Source organism: Limulus polyphemus, unplaced genomic scaffold (assembly GCF_000517525.1).
Source record: "Limulus polyphemus unplaced genomic scaffold, Limulus_polyphemus-2.1.2 Scaffold5984, whole genome shotgun sequence".
Classification (NCBI taxonomy): Eukaryota; Metazoa; Arthropoda; class Merostomata; order Xiphosura; family Limulidae; genus Limulus; species Limulus polyphemus.
This window is the reverse complement of record NW_013671594.1, coordinates 10,877-30,899: the sequence shown is the minus strand read 5'-3', so window position 1 is coordinate 30,899 and position 20,023 is coordinate 10,877. Positions and strand designations below refer to the sequence as shown.

Here is a 20,023-nt window from a genome sequence, read left to right as displayed (position 1 = left end):
CAAATTTACAACGTTTTGACAAGTTTTTAAAACGTTGTACATTTGCTGTTGTATTAAAGTTTTTCCTCATTACCCATTCAAGCCGTCTCCAGCCATTATTAGTCTCAAAGTGGGTTCCTCGTCATTGAATTTGAATACATGTCATACTTCGTCCACATATGTGGTAGGCTATATTACTGAACATAGTGATAGTGAGCCATAGTATTGTACCAAAGAAAAACAAAATAATTAAATGCGGCTGGGGCTGAAGGACCATGACTTGTATATGAATAGACCAAGTGCAGTCTGTCAAGGCAAAAAAAATCCAGAGGAAGTGCCTTGGGCTATATCAGATTATGCCAAGTGCGGTCCATCTGGGCGAAAACATCCAATGGAAGCACCTTGCATAAGCTTGTGAGATCAACAAGTGCAATCTGCCCAGGCAAAAAAACATCCAGAGGAAGTATCTTGGATATATAATATTTATTATTTTGGCAAGTGTGGTCCTTCCTGGCATGAACATCCATGGGAAGCACCTTGGGATATGTTGGATTATGCCAATTGCAGTCCATCTGGGCAAAAAACATCCAGTAGAAGCACTTTGCATAAGAGGAACAACACACCAGAGACAGTGCAATGGGTGTCTACAATTCCCTATTTTGAAAAGCAGACAGACCTTGGTTGTAGTAATCACAGGTCAGTAAGGATTGGCAGAAATCCCATCTGCTTTACTCATGAGGTCCTGGAGTGGCAGTCCTGTATTAATGAAACTTGTAACATTTAGTAAAAAAAAATTTAGACACACATACCACTGGACAAGCTGCTGGTGAGCATTATAGAATTACTTATATCTAGTGCTAATATAATATAAAGCATACCCAACCAGGCAACACCTGCCACCAGGTGGAATCCTGAAATGCAATATGTATCAACTAAAAATATATCGAAAAAGTAATATGTCGACTTACCTCAATCAAAGACAAACAGACGTGTGTAGAATTTCCACAGGAGGAAGACGATACCTGCCTGAGGAAGACACATGCAGATAATGTGTGTGTGACATATATATTGGGAGTTGTCCTCATCCCAGCCTGAACGATCTCCTCCAAAGACGAGCAGCTAAAGACATAGTTAGATGATAAACTGGGTGTGAAGAAACAATGATCAGAAAGGGACTTTCCATTTACAAGTCAGAATACCCCAGTCATATGAGTTGATGAATACAACCAGTGAGTGCAATAGGGGACGGATCATGAAACACAGAAGGAATTCTTGGAACAATAATATGAAAGGAAGCAGTAAGAGCCACATAACATCTCAGAAAATGAACAAGACAAAGGAGTCTAGCCAGATCCGAACGAGAGTACAAGTGGGAAATGGAAAATAAGGAAATAAGAGAGAAAGCCAAACTACCTACCTGGGGTACAGATGTCTAGAGTAGGAAAGCCCAATCAGTATAGAGGATAACATAAGAGGAATGGGAAAGGATGAAGAAAATATCAATGGCATAAATATCGGAACAACAATAACCACAAGTAAGGAGGAGGAAGAGGACTTAAGGGAAAAATGATACAAGGAATATGTAGCAATGGGTTCAAATGGAGAACTGGACAGGGCATGAAGGACAAAACTGAGTTCCAATATGACAAAGCAAAAGGATGTGGAGGACATAGACAAAAGGAATGGAATAGGAGGGAAAGAAAAGGGGAGGAGAAAGCTTTCCAGAAATGGGAGAATCAGAAGTTGTTCAACAGGGTAGCCCTATAACTAGAAACAGTTGCCACAGACAAACCCTGACCAAACAATCAGGTAAGGGAAGGAGAAGGTGCTCCAGTAAGGGCCAGAGCAGAGGGATCCATGTCCAAGTAGTCCAATATGGAGCAATGAGCAAGACATGACAAGGAGTGGTCTGGATAATCAAAACGACTGGAGAGGAGGCTGATTGGAGGGGCAGCATACAAACAAAGACCCCTTCCATCGTGACTGAACATAACTAGCCCCAGAACTGAAGGGTGTAGAACCAGAGACCAAAAGGAAGAAATTTTGGCATTCCAGTGAGTGGCAAACACATCTATATGTGATGTTCTTGGTTGAGAAGAAACCCACCAAATTCATAACACCAGGAAAGTGGCATGCCAAGATCACCATGTAGTGGTCATGGGCCCAGTGAAGAAGATCAAGAGTCTGAAAACACACAGATTTGGATTTGGTTCCCCCCTTGTTTAGTGATACAGCTGACAACCATAGAATAGTTGAAATGAACCATAACCACCCAACCCCTCAGGAGAGGGAATAAATGATAAAGATCCTGACAAACTGCCAAAAGTGGAGGATGTGAAACTAAATAAATTTTTATGTTTTATATATAATTTTCAAATAACCAAAAAATAATAAATTACTATATCGATACCACAGAATTTCACTACAATTTATCATGCTTAGTAAATAATCTGTATTTGGGTCTAGAAAAAAATATGAAATTTCAAGCAGACTAAAGACCCAACCTACCTCCTTGAAATCTTGATTCGAAAGAACTAGATGGCATCCTAACACTTTAAAATGGCTGAGAAAGCCACTAGGGGAACATTCTGAGCTTTTGATTGGTTATTCACATGTCATATACTGAAGTAAGTGTATATAAGAGACCGTTTCAAAAAATGGAAAGAGGTGAGTGGGGCCAATGTGTTTGATTCAGTACATGAGCGATATCTAAGCAAATAGAAAAGATACAAGGTTCTTATTTTATATTCTAGCTTGTCAATATCGGTATTTTGAGTTCCTAATTCGTACAAAACTATAGACTTAGTATTTTGACATCACAAACATCTAATTTGAACCAGTGCTGCATTTAACATATCACATGACACACAAAAATTGATGTTTAACTGTATTTTTTTTTAATACTTACTTTTAAATTATGAAACTAAATAATGTATAATATTAAAATTTGAATTACAATCTACAGTTTGATACCAAATTTATTGACATGAATTCATGAAATAGTAGTTCAATAAAATTTTTAATGTGAGTCAACAAACGTGATGACATGGCCTTTGACCCATGACCCCTCTGGAGAGGGTTAACGAAATTTTACTCATATCTAATCCTCAATTAGATGTGACTAGTAGTAAAAGAAAAAGAACTTTACAAACTAACTAACAAACAGTGAAAGGAAGTATAAACAACAAACTAATACACCCACAAAGTTACAATTACCCAAGCAGTCACTATTGTTGAAAACCCATACATATACCGAAAATTAAACAAAAACAAAATAATAATCAAATGCAAAATGCAAATTGAAAGTAACTTAGATGGTAAAAGAATTATAAATATCTAACTTCCCAAACACTAATCAGAGAAGACATGAAAAACCTCAATTATTGCGTGAGGAAATTAGGTCAATCCAAACTAGCTCACATAAACTTGCTGCACAAGAGTATACCTACTGAGAGTGAGGAATCCATACAAAAAAACTTACCACAGATCTCCTGGGAAAAAGAACAATGCCTAATCCAAGAAATTCTGTGAAGGAACAGTAACAGGTGAAAGGTGCAGTAGAAAGAAATTTCAACTCAGTATTATATCCTTCCTCACAAAAAATCATAATGTGAAAAGACGAAATTGTTGGTCGAATGTAATACACAAACTCCCCGCGAACTAAAGCCTGTACTTCCCCAGTAGACATCATCAACCCTGAGACCTAGGGAACTGTGTCAGAACCATTTTCAACTATCAAGGGAATTTCATCATCTGCCATAATAAATCTCTAACTCATATGACCAAAATAAAATTTGGAAAACAGAAATATTTCTAAAACAAATGAGTAGAAACAATGGAAATCAAAACACAAGAAGTCAAAACTTGAAGTTGAAACAGATATAAATTTGTGATCAAGCAGAATCAAAAGTTTGTAGTCACATGGAAAGTGAGTTAAAACACATACCTACAAACTAGAATGCCAATCGAAAAAGTGAGGATTGTTCTAGAATAGTAGAGGGAGCGAGCTGCACTAGTATAGATGGCACAGTATAATTGATGGAGGGTAGTCACATAATCAGCACCTTCTCTGAAACGGCACAAAACTGATGGGATATAAAAGACTGATGCACTGTTAGCACAAAATTATAACAATGCTTAGAGGCTAGTCCAGGATCAAGATAGCTTTGGGTGATGGGAGGCAAGACCATTTTGAAAAACTATTTGCCACTTATGAACTATATTAAAAATTCTATGTAAATTAAGGATAAATGATACAAGTCGAAGTAAAGTACATTTTGCCTCATAAAACTGTAATTATTAGAGTAATTATTAATTCTGAATGGTATTGTTAACTCTAAGCCTTTACTGGAAGATAAATTAAAAAATTTAAGTGAGGTTGTGTAATATATTACAATATCATTTTATATAAATTTTGAACAGCTCTCTGTTGCTACTAAACATATTTTTTTACAAATTTAAGGCTTGTGATATAAATATTTTTCATCTTTAACACACTTTAACACTGATTATTATTGTAAACAACAACAGTCTATTTAAACTTACAGTTTCAGAACTGTCACATTTAAAGATGTGACACTGGAAAACTGCAGTTTTGGACTCGTCTCCATGATGACATGTGAAAGCAAAACAATTAGATTCAGTAGTGTCCTTATAACCTTGGGCACAGAAAAGAATTTGATGTATACCAAAGTTGGAAATTTCACCATTGGTGTCAGGCTCAAAAAGTCTAAAAAAAACAAAGAATATGATTACAAACAAAATAAAACTACTTATCTTCTAACATCTAGTGGTAGATATTTTTTAAAATATTGTTAAAAATAAATATATATAAAGTATTTTTCTAATACACTCTCCTCCAATAAAATAAGATCACTCATAGTACTGCCAACTGAAAACCTCACAACATAATGCAACAACATTTTATTAGTACAGTAAGAACTTAAATGACAAAAGTTTTACGTGCTGAAAGATCATGTAATACTTATATAATATGTTATGGATTGCTTATTCTTTCTGTTTGTAATACAATATTAAGTGCCAGATTAAGCATTTGTGGGGCCCATAGTATTTTTAGAAGATGAGGCCCCTATCTGCCAGAAATTATGTTCTTTACCTTCATTTTAATTCTTAAAACTTTATTATGACTAGTACAGTTTTATTCAATTTTCATTAAAATTATTTTAAGCAAAAATGGCTGATATATATCTAAAAAATTAAACAACTGTCATAATAATATTATATTACCTTATAAAAAAAAATGAATGAAAATTTTAAACTACATATTATATTAATACCATTGAGAATATTATAAGATACCTATTTCAGTGCTCATCATTAAAATTTTCATTATCTTATTTGCCATTAATTCTATATTTGATAAAATATTTTAAAGATTTTAATACATAATAACAATTTTATTAAGCAAAAATAAAAGTCTAATTTATCTTAACTTATCATAAAGTAGTTTTACACGCCAAACAGTTATATTATATGCCATTATTTAAAGGTCATTATGATAAATTTAAACAAATTTTTGTCAAACCAATAATAACACTGTAGGTTTAATACAATTCTTCAAGTACATCATATCTTGTACTTTGTTTTGTATCTGTTTTTCAAATAGCTATATAAAGAACACTTTCTGCCAGATTAATCCATTATATTCACCTTGGAATACCATATGCAAGACAAGCCCTGCATTTAAATTTTCATATATAGTGACAATGATTAAACCAAAACATGTTTGTTCACTTACACTGTATCTGTAATTTTTTGTTACACCACGAGTGGATAACATTTGCTCCACAGCGATTCAAAAAAAAAGTATTTGCACTGAAGCCACTCTGCTTCTTTCACTCCAGGAGTGCTCCAGAGTCACTCTGCTCTATTTTGCTCCAGGAGTGCTCTGGACTAGAGTGCTTCAAAGCCCTAGCAGATATAATACAAATGGATTTCTGTGGCATTTTTAAATTTTTTACAATCATATTGAAATATGCTAAACATATGTTCTTATGCATGTGGAGATCCCCATAAGCACAGGGCTCATAGCATTTGCTACTTATTCTAACAGGCTAATCCAGCAGTGACAATATTAGTATTAAAGGTATTACTTTTTGTTTCTTACAGTAGAGTGTAGATTATACAGAATTATAACAATTAACACTGTGTCTTGTAGTTCTGGCAGTAATGAGAGGATAACTATTAAAAGAACATAAAATAAAAATAACTTCTACTTTATTTCTTACAAATAATTGTAAAAACAATGTACATAAATATCAAGCAACATAAAAAGCACAGTCATCAGGAATATGCACAATATTAATAAATATTGTAATTGGTGCCAATTATTTTACTGTCTTTTGTACACAAGGTTTCATTACTGGGAAAAGTCTATTGTAAAAACCTGCTTGATGAGTGAAAAAAATGAATTATCCTATTACATTTTGAAAACAGTTATTCATAATTTATAAAAATGCTGGTTTCTTCAGATAAAAAAATCAGACAATCTATTTTATTATTATTACTGCTTTTTTTGACAAAAAATGAAAGATTGGTAGGCAAACATTTTGTTACAATGACTCCTCTTATCAAGTCAATCACTTTAGCTAGCTATTTTGAGAAGCCAATTTGAAAATACCCATAAATAAAACGTTTGATAACATAATACCACAAACATAAACCTTTAGAACAATTAGTTACTAACTCTATGTCAATATCCTGCCATATGTGAGAGAAGTATGTGGTATCATCCCATTAAATATTTCATTTTTAAATATGAGGTAATTTTTCATATTTTTCAAATCAAATTAAGATATTATACTTTTATGTCTTTGTGAATAATCATTTGTATACTACAAAAGTATATTTCAACCAAAGTAAAACAAATTCTGATATTTAAAGGTCATAATCAATTTATCTTCTCAGTCAGAGGTCAGGGTCAAAACTCAGTCTTTTCAAATCCTTGCTTTGTCACAAGTTCAATAAAAATTTTGACAATTCTTTTATTTGAAATGTTTTCAATTTTAAAGACTTGTATGTCAATTCTGTGCTGTTGATGTGCACAAATACCAATGTATTTATAGAAATTATGCAATGATAACAGCAATGCAAATATTCCAATGTTATCCATTACATAATCTTTATTATTATCATACCCTTTAACTATCATTTCTAATCTTACATTCTATATACCTGCATAAGAAGCAAGATTAATTTTGTAAGTATTTGCTTTTAAACGTGCTTAATTTATCTGAGCACCTTACATTATTACATCAAGAATGAAGCCTCAATAAATAAAAATAAAATGATTTCATTAACTCTTTGCATACAGAGTCAGTCAATATGACCACTCTTGTAACCACCATCACAAAATCTGGCAAACTATCAATAAACATTAGAAGAATTTTCTGCACAAAAATATCAATTTTTTTTTTAAATAAGTATTTGTATAAAAGATTTGTCCATGAAAATATGGAGTCAGAGTGCTGACTGCTTTGAGTGAAAATAGTTTTATATTATGTTTAAAAATACTTTTCTTCTTCTGAAAAATTTTCAAATTTCATTTGCATAAACTCTAAAACCTCCTAAATAAATATGAAACATTTTTTTATGCAAAACTTTATATTTTATGATATTTTCTATACCTTAACTATATATGAACTCAGTTGGTCTTACCAACCTTCGACACTGCAAGAGAAACTTTCAAACTGAGGATGAAATAAATAATGCTTTGTAATGAAAACAATGTAATAGAATACATCATTTGATAGATTAAAACTTTGCCTTTCAATTGGTTGTATATAACAATGTAAAACAACAGGAAACTTGTGAACAAGAGGATGTGGCGAGTCTGATTTTCTAGTGTATAATAATAAACAAATAAGATTGAAAGCTATAATATTTAGACCTTGTCTTAGTAATATCTACGTAGAATTACACATGGACTTTTCTCTACTTAAATTCTTTAATTGTGAGCCTTCTTCAGGCAATAATGTATGTTGCCCGATGAAGGCTCTGGTAAGAGGGCCAAAAGCTTGCAAATAAAAATATTTTAACGCAGAGAAAAGTCCATGTATAATTCTACATGTTAACTTACTTACATTACGAGTCTTAAACAATGAGTAATACCTATATTAAATGAGTAATTTACATTAAATTTATGGGAGGTAAATAAAATATAGAAGGGAGAAAACCTAGAGAACAAATGCCACAATTCTCATCTAGGAGAGATTGAAGATTTTTTTTAATATTTATTTATAAAATTAAGAATGTAAAGCTTATATAATATCAGAATTTGATTTATTAACTAAGTTGGATGCCCAATTTATTCATATATATTGATAATTAAGTAATTTAATTATATTTCGAATATAACTCTAAAAGGTTGTGACATGCACACTTTGACCTACCTGTAGCAATAAGATTAATAAATGTTGGAAAACAACATGGTAAATGTTTGACATGTTTGATTTTCTTCCTTCTCTTAACTCTCTCTCAATACGGGACCATTTTTACTCGTATATAGCATTAATACTATAACTTTTATTACAGTGTGTGTGTGTGTGTATCTTCATAAAATTTGGCAGACTTTTAGTACACATCACAAGTATTTTGTACACAAAAAATCTAGTTTTTTAAAGAGGTATTTTTACTAAAGATTTGTCCATGAATATATCGAGTATTTGTTTTGAATAGTCTGTGTACAAAGTGATTTTCATGTTGAGATTAAACATGAAAATCACTTTGCACAAAAATATCAAATTTGATTTGTGTATTCTCTAAAACCTCCACAAACAATGGAAATGTGTTTTCACTAAAACTTTATATTTTATCTGTTATTTTCTCTACCCGAGCTCTATACAACATTGGTCAATTTGACCAACCTCATAACCACAAAAAAAAAAATCTAAATAAATCTAAATTAACCTTTTTTTCTTTGTAGAATAACTTCAAATTGTAACATAAAATTACATTCATTTATTCTAAGTATCTCTAAGTTTGTAACAGTATACATCTATTTATAATCAATATATATCATGCAGCTCACGTTATGCTAATAAATTACATTACCCACAAGCTATTACGAGTTGCTCGCATGTGTGCCTTGTGACACATTTATATTATAATATTATTATTATTTATTTCACCTAATCTTAACTAACATAAAAAGATCCCTATTTTTACATTAAGTCATGTAAACAAAATATGAACTTTCGAGCAGACTAAAGACTCAACAAAACCAACTTGATGTCTTGTATCAAAAGAACAAGTTGACATCATAGTATTTGAAAATGGCTGAGAAAGCCACTAGTGGGACATTCTGAAATTTTGAATCATTATTCACATGTCATAGACAGAAGTAACTGTATATGAGGAAGTGTTTCCAAAACTGTTTCCAGGGCCACTGTGTTTGTTTCAGTACATGAGTGGTATCTCAGCAAATAGAAAAGATAGGAGGTTCTTATTTTATATTCTAGTTTGTCAATATTTGAGTTCCTAATTTGTAAGATACTACAGACTTTGTATTTGGACATCAAAAAGATCTAATATGAACCAGTGCTGCATGCAACATACCACGTGATACACAAAAATTTATGTTTAGGTGTGTTTTTTAATATTTACTTTTAAATTAACATACAACATGCATTCAACATACCATGTGACACACAAAAATTTATGTTTAGGTGTGTTTTTTTTTAATATTTACTTTTAAATTAAGAAATTAAATAATGTATAATACTAAAATTTGAATTATAATCTACAAGTTGATACCAAACTTATCAACATAAGTTCATAAAATAGTAGTTCAATAAAATTTTGAATGTGAGTCAACAAACACGACGACATGGCCTTTGACCCCTGACTTGTATGGAAAGGGTTAAATAAAGATTATAACTGCACCTAGTGTATATCCCACACAATTACAAGTTAACTAACATTAGTCTCATGACAGACAAATTAACAATTATCTAAATAAACTAAAAAAGAAAGTAGCATAATAAAATGTAACAAAAATTATTGCTCAAACTTTGGATAACCTTCTACTTCATCCTTCTTGTATTACTTCATTTTCATGTATCCTAATATGTTTGCTAGGAAATGTTTAAGAAATCTTAAATTAAAAGAAATATATTTCATTTTGCTACCACATTTAGCATTAATTACATTTGTAGTTGAACAATGAAATTCAAATATGGGCTATAAAAAAAAAAGAAATAGGGATGATTCTACATTTTTTACCAATATATATTTCACTACGTTGCTCCTGTAACTATGAAATCGCAAGTAACTTAATATGGGTTCTTTTTTTGCATTGTTTTGTTCTTTAAAAGTAAATTGTTATACTGCAGTACTTGTTTTCATACACACAAAAATAGATTTTCTAAAAAGTTATCTAACGTACATAATTACTCCAACTACTTGTTTAAAACTGTGTTGTTTTATCACAGTAGGAGGTGAAACTTCAGTCCAAGCCTGCCAGTTCAAATTTATTTATAGCAAGGATGATATGCAAGCTTTGGGAAAAGAAATTCTGCTAATTAAACAACAAAATAATCAGTTTGCAGGTTTGTGATGCATTCCATACTTTTCTTGGTAATTTCAGCCAAAACAAATTGTTTTTGCATACTCTATATATTTATTTTATAGCTTTTAACTAGTGAGACATCTTGTGATTGATGTCACACATTAAGGTTTTCATTAAAAGAAATAAAAAATACAAATAATATAAAAATGCACAGAGAGCAAATCTTACATAACAGTGCCTTCAGAGTGAACAGGAACTGATAAGTTGATCTCCACTGCCTGGTTAGATGACTGCTCATTCAAAATGGCTATATTTCTTTGAATTTCAACTTCACTACGAGGAGCATCAATAGTAGCACATCCTAAGTAAGCAACCTTCTTGAACAAATTTTGTCCTTTATCAGATGCTGACCTAGATAAATGATCTGTAAATAATATGGCATTGATTTACAGCATTCCAGTTTTTATATATAAGAACAATATCCTTTTTTACCTCCAATTTCTTGCAAAACAGATAAAACCTATATCTCTTAATTTAATCCATGTTTAGCCATTAAAAGTACTGATTCTTATCTAACAAAATGATGATATTTGCCTTCTAAATCCAGCTGTATAGACCAAACATGTAGCAAAAGAAAGGTGATTTCAAACATGACTCCAAAGGGAGCCATTTTGTATATGACAAATTTCTGTATGATTCCTTCAACCATAGGCACTGTTTTGTAACAGTTTTTGTAAGCATTGAGTCATTGTCACATTGCACAAATACTTGGACCCATCAACCATTTTCCTGAAGCCACAGCATGATGAATTACAATACCATACATGGCCAGAAGAATCCTGAGTCACATCTATGATGTACAAGTTCTCAATTCAGAATTTGAAATACAGTCACATACCTGCCCATGTATAGTCTACTGTAATCATGTTTCCCTGATTACTTAAGACATAGCTCCTTCAGCCTGTTTTTTCCTCTCTATCTAAAACAAGATGTTTCTTCTTCATAGAAGTCATTATTTGAAAGTTTGACTCATAAGTAAAAAAAAACACTTACCCCCACTTTTCTGGTGTACAAACTTTATGTTATTTGGCAATTATGAGTCTAGGTTTTGCTGAATCGTCATTTGTGAACTTTTAAGAAGGTGGAAGTTCACTGGACCTTCACGCAGACCTGTTTTAAATACCTTGTTGAATATATTGCTTAAGAGATCAAGTGGAATTAATCAGACTCTTGCTAATTTTGCAAGTTCAACTAGATCTCAAGCCATTAATCACATACCTAGACATAGGTGAGACTCGTATGTTAAGAAATAAGATCATAAGTTTGTATACATAGAACATGAAATCAGTGAAAAAAATAACAAAAACATATAAAATATACAAACTACTCACACACACTCATATAAACAGATATATAGAAAGCACAACAATGGCATAAAAGTCAAGCTTAATCACATAGGAAACAAAAAAGTAGAAAACAAGGAACACATTTGAACAAGTTTGAATAAAACTTCATCTACATTCATTCCAGTTGTAAAAGGCTCTCTGAAAAGTACAGAAAGAAAGTACCCAAGGTACTTCTTTAGGTGAAAAGAGAAACTAATAGGTATGAATGTAGCTTTGTCACCAGTGCATTGAACCAATAGTTACCTGCATATACAATTCTTTGTATGTGTTATCACATTTGAACTGAAACTTTAAATAAGGTTGAAAACAAACACTAAAAGTTAAATTGAATCTACAGTAAAACATATATTAATACATCTTGAATGTGAAATCTTTAATATTACTTTAACTCATTTCTGATTATCTTGAATAAGATACAGAAAAAAACATACTCCTGACTGTAACATTCTACTAGGCCAAAATCAATACATCGACAAATAGCCTATTAAAATATATAATCTACGAATGAAATATTATTACTCTGAAAGGACACTAACAAATTTCATCTTTCAACCCAAGTTAACATGTACTTTAATGAAAAGCTAAGGTTTTTATATTTAGGCACGTACAAATATATCCTATTACTGACATCATCGATAAATACAACTTAAGAGTATACCATTCCCTATTTCATCAACATGATATCATGATATGTTCTTATTTGGGGTCTATTAAAAACAAAACTACTTCATATAAACTAAAATATCTAGCAAAAACAACACTACAGTAATTCTGACAAATTTAGCATGCAGATTCTTAGTTATATTTAGGTTATCATATGCTCATTTAATAATTTATTATACATGTAGTTTTCCTCCCTATAGATCTCAGAAATCCCTTTGATCATAATTATATCAATAATATTTAACTCTCTCTACAACCCAAGTACAGTTACAAAATGTATTTGTTCACATAAATGATTTATATTACTGACTAACCACCAGTGTGGACTGTTGAAATAGAAGTGTCTTTGACAGTAGTTATCTCCAGTTCCATAGGTAATTTGTCTATTTCATCACTTATTTGAGACTTGCTGCTGGTGGTACCATTTTTCTGACCCATTCCACTCACTAGTGGTTTAGTAAGTTGTCTGTCATAATTTTCAACAGCTGAACTCTGTAATGGGTCATTCCACTGAAAAACATAACAAACATACAGTTAACTGTAAGAAATATTGAAATCCTTTGAAGTTTTATTCTTCATTATGATCACAATAGTATAAAAGCCCATCAAAAATAACAGGAAACATAAGCCTACCAAATTTGAATCCTCCAATATGCATTTGCAACTTTGCCACCTGTAAATAAACATAAGAATAATAAAAAGCCTTCTAGCTTCAGGAAACCAAAGCCTATCACGAGCAATATCTCCTTCACCTAAAGAGTGTGTCATCCTAGCATAAATCATTGTCTTAGCACTCATTCATCACAGTTATTTTCTTATCACATTATTGCAACAGTTCTCTTAAAACTACATTTTTTGTAAGTACTTGATCATTGTTCAAAAACTTCTCTTCAAAACAAATGGCAAATTAATTTTACTCAGCACTAAATAAATCCTTGGTATAAAAACTCCCTTCTTGACAGGCTTTTGTATAGCTGAAAAAATGCCAAAATTTAGGAACTATTTATGCCTATGTTAGTGATTGAATTCAAGTAAAATAGGAATGGGCCATCAAAACAGGAAATATTATAAGAGAAAAAGTGGAAATGGACTTTTGTAACTCATGAAATTTGGAGAAATCGAGTGTGACAGACCGACACTTGGCTTTTATATTTATGATAGTATATATCAGCTGTGAATATTTTTAAAAGTTTGAAGACTTCACACATTTGATAGCTTTCATAAATCATACATGTACCAAACATTCACTTAAATGGTAACAAATATATTTCATTTTCAAAAGCAAAAACTAACACACTTAGTTGTAAAGTAAGTCTTAAATATAATCTTGAGATAATAACTTTAAAAAGTCTGATGTCTATTTACAATAAACAACTAGTATAAAGAAGGGCAGTAACCATAACCATTAGTTCATGATGTACATTCTCAAGGTAACTGCTCACCTTTTTTTTAACTCTGTCATTCACTGCTAAAGGCACAGGTATAGACAACACAAACATATACTGGCACCAAGAACTTAAACTTATCTCAAGCTTATTTAAATTCAATAAATAATCTTCTAGACATTTTGATCTTTCACTTATCCATACAAAACACATTAGCTCAGTCATGGTTTTTAATTCAAATAGTGAATGACTAACAGAAATTCAGAGTAATAAAATAATCCATTGAATTAGTACCTTTGAGCCTTTATTCCTTTGAAGCTCTAAAAAAAACTTTGAAAGTGAATGTTATTTTAATTGTCTTTAAGCTTATCTTGTCTTCACAAAGCACTAAAAAAAACATATTTTTATTCCTAAACCAGGGTTTTAGCCAAATAAAAAAAAACTTGCACATCAGTAAAACACTACTTAGTATAATCTCAAATTAATATTATACCCCACATTAACATTTAATTTTTTTATCAGTAGCTGACTTTCTATTTAAATGGTAAAAGAATGTTATTTTGATTCACTAACAGTCCTTCATTTTAATAAATACAAAGAGAGGTATAAATTGCTCTCCCTAAATTACCAACCAGAGCAAATTGCTCTCCTCATAACAAAAATTATTTTTCCTAGTACTCACTGATGACATCTTTCATTGTATATTTGATCACCGAAATCAAGCCACACGAAAAATACAACTTTCCATCCATTGCTGCCAAATGTTATCACTTTGCACAAAAACAACTGAACTGGAAAATCGTGTTTATATATGTATGATATTAGTTACCCTCATGTAGGGGTTACATTTCACGATGAAATAAGGTGTATGTTACACCTACTCTTTAATGGTGAGCATTCATGTAAGATCCATACTGATTGACTCTATTATAGTTTAACGCATCTTATTGACCAATTTGTTATCATTTTCCTGAACTGAAAATGTATTTCCAAACATACTTACCTAATACACTAATAGCTATTTCTCGATCTTCATCTTTGCCATCTAATGTTGTGTTCACTTGCTCCAGTCTTTATATACCCCACTCGACTGCCCTCGGCAATATCTAACTTGCAAAACTTTACGCCGGCCCTCACACACCCTCTATGCAGGTACTGTATATATATATATATCACTTTTTCACAACTTACCTCATTCTGGTTACTAACACTGATTCTTAGTGGGGAGGAAGGGAAGAACAGAGTAAGCGGAGGCAAGTATGCTTGGAAATACATTTTCAGTATAGGAAAATGATAAGTTCCAAAACATACATACTCCACTGACACTAATAACTAGAATCCCACATTGAGAAGGTGGAGGGCTGGTGAGGACAGAGATCATCCAGAAAGCATCTGCAGAGAACAAATATGTACCAGGAGAAGTGGTTTCAAAGTGGGGAACACTGCACTACATCCAGAACAGGTATGCTCTTCACCCAGAACTACAGAAAATTGAAAAGGGTGGAATATAATACAAGTATAATGGTCCAGCTCCAACCAAACAACCAAGGTTCCATAACTCGAGTTGGATTTAAGGGGTCATGGTACCCATATCCAACATTGGTGGCCAGAGGCAGTTGGACCACAGATACATATATATATATCTTTGTGTTAGGATCCCTACCAGTAACCACAAAATAATGTGTTTCAAACCATCACATTTATGAAACAAAGAAAGCAACATCAACGTGGACAATCCTTCCGATCAACCTGAAGAAGTCCAAAAGGCAACATTCCAGGTCTGGATTGACAGGATCATATGCCATACTCCACCAGTCTGTATTTACTAACAGTTGTCTTTACTCCCGCACCAAGTGGGCAAGGAGAATTCTGCTTACCCATAGAATTATGGAGAGGATGTGGAACACTGTCCCACCAAGGACCAAAGATGGCACCGTATTGCATTTGGATTTACAAGGAGGTAGTGGACCCCCTGCATGAACAACATAAGACCTGACAGTGTTCATAGGAGGGTCCAAGAACACACACACACACACCCCCCCACCAGATAGCTAAGCGTCAAATCTGTACTGGTTTTATGAGTAGTCTCTCGTGTAGGTTGGTCCTGCTCCTACAGACATCTGAGAAAAAACTTCCAGGGATCCAGATAGGAGGGTCCTCAACTTTGCCCTCTTCTCCGAGAATAGAGGAAACTCAACATTCCGAAGGAAAATCCTCTGTCAACGACCTCAGGGACGGGAACTGGGTGTGGTAAGGACTCCTGGGCTAGACTAGAAGAATTAAGAGGGGAACATAAGCATTATGGAGTCCTGAGGAACAGGTTTCAGGAGACAGTGCAACAGGTGAACCATGTTCCCTAATTTTTAAAAGCAAACTAATCTTGATTGATTCAGCTCTACGATCAGCAGAGACTGGCAAAATTCCCTTAAGCTTTATTCTAGATAGTCCAAGAGTATGTAATTTATTACAAATAATGTAATAAAATATTACCATACAGAATGATGTCCAGATGGTCTCATGGAATACCTCATCTCGACAGAGCCCATTGCAACCAGGAACCGATATAAAGGTTGCTAGTGCGGAATTTAAATACAAGCATACCTGACTGGGAACACTCACCACTGAGTGGGATCCAAAAGAAATCAATAGGGACCCTAGAAGAGAAAAAACAATAACTGTAAGTCAGATAACACATTACACACCACCCTGCTACAATCTAGTAGAGGTAGTCAACACAGCCACAGGGGAAAGACAAAATCCCATCAAAGAGGAAACTGCCAGATCATGAAGGTAATGAAATATGAATGTGTTGGGAGAAGTCCACATACTGGCCTGCGAAATATCTTCTAGAGAACATCTCAACCGAGCAGCCAAAGTCATCGATAGGTGTCAAGTCTGGTGAGAGGTGATGTGGAGCATTTTACAATCGTTAACGGATAAGCCCGAACAGGCAATGGATTAATTTCTGAAGCCATCTAGTTAAAGTAACAGGTGATAAATCCCTGGACACTGAATAAAAAGTCTGTTCCTAGGGCCTCAAAATGGTTCCATACGAGCCACATAACATCCAAGTGCCCTGACGGGACATAATAAACGATCCAGGTCTGATCTACTGTAAAGATGAGAAATGCCAGGTAAATGAATAGGAGAAAAAGATTTGTTTCCTTCTCTGACATCAAAAGTTTTTGGAACAAATGATCGGTTGGGATAGAGCAAAACATAGATAGAATGATAGAGTCCGCTGAACATGGATGGCAAATAAATCAGAATGACGGCATCCAGAAGCTTACAGCATTAAACAGTAAACTGTGAGGGCAAGGTAATATAATGAACAGGAGGCCATGGGTTCGAAGGGATGATGTGATAAAGCATGTAAAACAACCTAAAGTCCCAATTAGGCAGAAGATGGCTAAGGGAGGTGCTGATTTGAATTTTCATTCTGAAATGGGATATTCTGGGGAGAATTTAGACTCCCTGTTTCCTGCTCCTTCTTTCACTAGAGCTTCCTCTCCTGAGGACTCATCTGAGGAGAGATACTCGCAGGCCGCATGAAGGACTCCATCTCACCCCGAATCAGGTTACGGACAGCGTCCATGGAGAGTGGCTATATTCCATCAATCTGCACCATTTCTAAACATGTTAATATCTTGTGCCACCTATATTAGCACAGCTAGCTCCCTCTGCTATTCCTGCTCAATCTTCCAAAAGAACACTGAATGGGGAGGAAGGATGTGTGAATTGAGGTAAGTACCTATTAGAAATACATTTTCAGTGTAAGAAAAATGTTAACTTCCAATTTGGTCATGCAAGGTGGATGGGCCAGTGTCAGGGCATAAAATTTAAATCAAGCAGAAAGCGACCACCAAGAATGAACAGATGTGCTCCGAGATGAAAATGAAGCATACTTGTGGGGTACAACACAACTTCTGGAACAGGTATACTCTTCATCCTGGAAGTAGGAAGTTACCTGATACAGGCAGAAAAATAGGATGTGCATAAGTGTAATTTGTTCTGAGAGGTGAAATCCATAGTAAAATATGAACAGAATTAGCTATGTACATTCACAACCTCAACTAGTCAGACCAGGTTCCATAACTCATCCTCAGCATTAGAAGATTAAGGATGAAAGGAAATATTGTAACATCAACATAGTGGCTAGGGCATATAGACTATGTTATATGTAACCATCAACTCCAACTGTAAGTAAACAGAGTGTCATATGTCAAGCAACCAGAATTATGAAGAAGCAGCAAGCTTTTGGCTGAAAGTAGACAAACTCCCAAAACAAACGTAGGAGCAAGAAGTACAACAAACCAAACACAGCATTACAAGATAGTGGCACTGCCTTAAATCAACCATAAGAACAGGGTAATATCTGTAACCAGTATTATGAGGAAAATCATAATTCACTCAACCATAAATGCAGGGAAAAGACATCCTGCATCTGGAATTATGAGGAAAACATGGAACATTCTCTCAACCATAGGAACAGTGTGTGTACGTCCTTTTACCGGTAATATTAGGAAGATGAAGTCTCCCAAACTCAACTGTAGGAGCAGAGAAATAACCTCCTGAAACTGGAATTAACAAGAAGAGTGGCCTATACTGCACACAACAGTAGAAACAGAGCAATGTCATCCCAAACCTGGTAATACAAGGAGAATCTCGCATAAGCTGGATGTGCTCCAACTGACATCTGTCCACCTGGGAAAAACATCCAGGGGAAATAGAAGAAGAGAGACCAGCTTTGCCCTCTTCTCACTGAGTGTATAACCATAAGGAGGTATGGTAAAGTAAATTCTAAACTCACTTTAAAGGAAGCTACCATGGTCCACCACCAAAGAAACTGGAAGCTGGGAAGTGGTAAGGACTCCCTGTGCTCCACTGGAAGAAAAAAAAAAGGGGGTGTAAATGTGGTGGGGAGTCCACTGAAGAAAAAAGGGGGGAGTAAATATGGTGGGGAGTCCACCGAAGAAAGTGCAATGGGTGTCCGATTCCCTATTTTGAAAAGCAGACCAACCCCGATTTATTCAATAAAAGGATCGGCAGAGACGGGCAGAAATCTCCTTCTGCTTTACTCAGGAAGTCCATGAGTAATGGTCCATCAATGAGTGAAAGATATTGATATCTAAAAAACTGAGGCAAGACATACCTGACCAGGTAACACCCACCACAGAGTTGGATCCCACTATTAGTGGTTAAAACTAGGTTTGTTAAAGATAAAAACAGAAATAAAAGAAAGTGATGAGACTTACCCCAGTCAAAGGGAAACAGGAGGGAGGGAGATGATATTCACCAGATCCTGCAGATAATAAGTGATGAAGGTATTAGGAGTAGTAAACATTCCTGCCTTGACAATCTTCTCCAACAGACAGAAAAGGCAAGAAGCAAAAGATATGGTGATACGAGGAAGATGATGAGAAGAAATGTTGTTGAGATGGTGAACTTCCATGGATAAGTCCAAATACACTAGCCCAACAAATTGACGAACCCAACCAGTTAAAGTGACAGGTATAGGTTACGAGAAACAGAAGGGTTCCAGGGAATAAAAATTGGGAACTTGAACCTTGAAGAGAGGCAGGATGTATCACATAACACCATAAGACACAAACCAGACAAAGAAGCCAATCAGGATCAGAATGGAAATACTGGTGGGAGATGGAAGATATAGAAATGGACAAGAAAGCCAAACAGCCATCCTGAGTGGCTTAGGTCTGAAGGAGGAAGGACCAGTTGGGATACAGCATGATATAAGAGGAATGGTACAGAAAACAGGTAATATTAACCCTATCCTCCTGGATATCCTTCACTGCACATGACACAAGGTTTTTAGTGTCTTACATTCAAAATTTTATTAAACTACTTTTTTAATTCTTAATTCTACAAGGTAATATTTAAAAAAAATCCTGAATTTCCACTAGTGTGACCCATGTGACACATTTTGTCTTAGCATGTCATCATCCATATTTTATCCACCACCCTTTGAAAAAGTATGAAATTCAACGTAAATTACTCACTATAAAATCATCATTGCTCAGACAAACCATAATTTTTATTGCCTT

General features: G+C 33.9%; 1 protein-coding gene across 1 annotated transcript in view; it reads right to left on the bottom strand.

Moving 5' to 3' along the window:
- Positions 1 to 20,023, bottom strand: part of LOC106473220 (rab GTPase-activating protein 1-like) — a 51,439-nt gene that overhangs the window by 23,436 nt on the left and 7,980 nt on the right. Inside the window, exons 4-6 of the mRNA XM_022401698.1 lie at positions 12,891 to 13,086; positions 10,736 to 10,931; positions 4,525 to 4,708 (exon numbers count right to left, since the gene is read on the bottom strand). Of these exons, the coding sequence (XP_022257406.1) occupies positions 4,525 to 4,708; positions 10,736 to 10,931; positions 12,891 to 13,086 (576 nt within the window). The remainder of the gene's footprint in view (positions 1 to 4,524; positions 4,709 to 10,735; positions 10,932 to 12,890; positions 13,087 to 20,023) is intronic.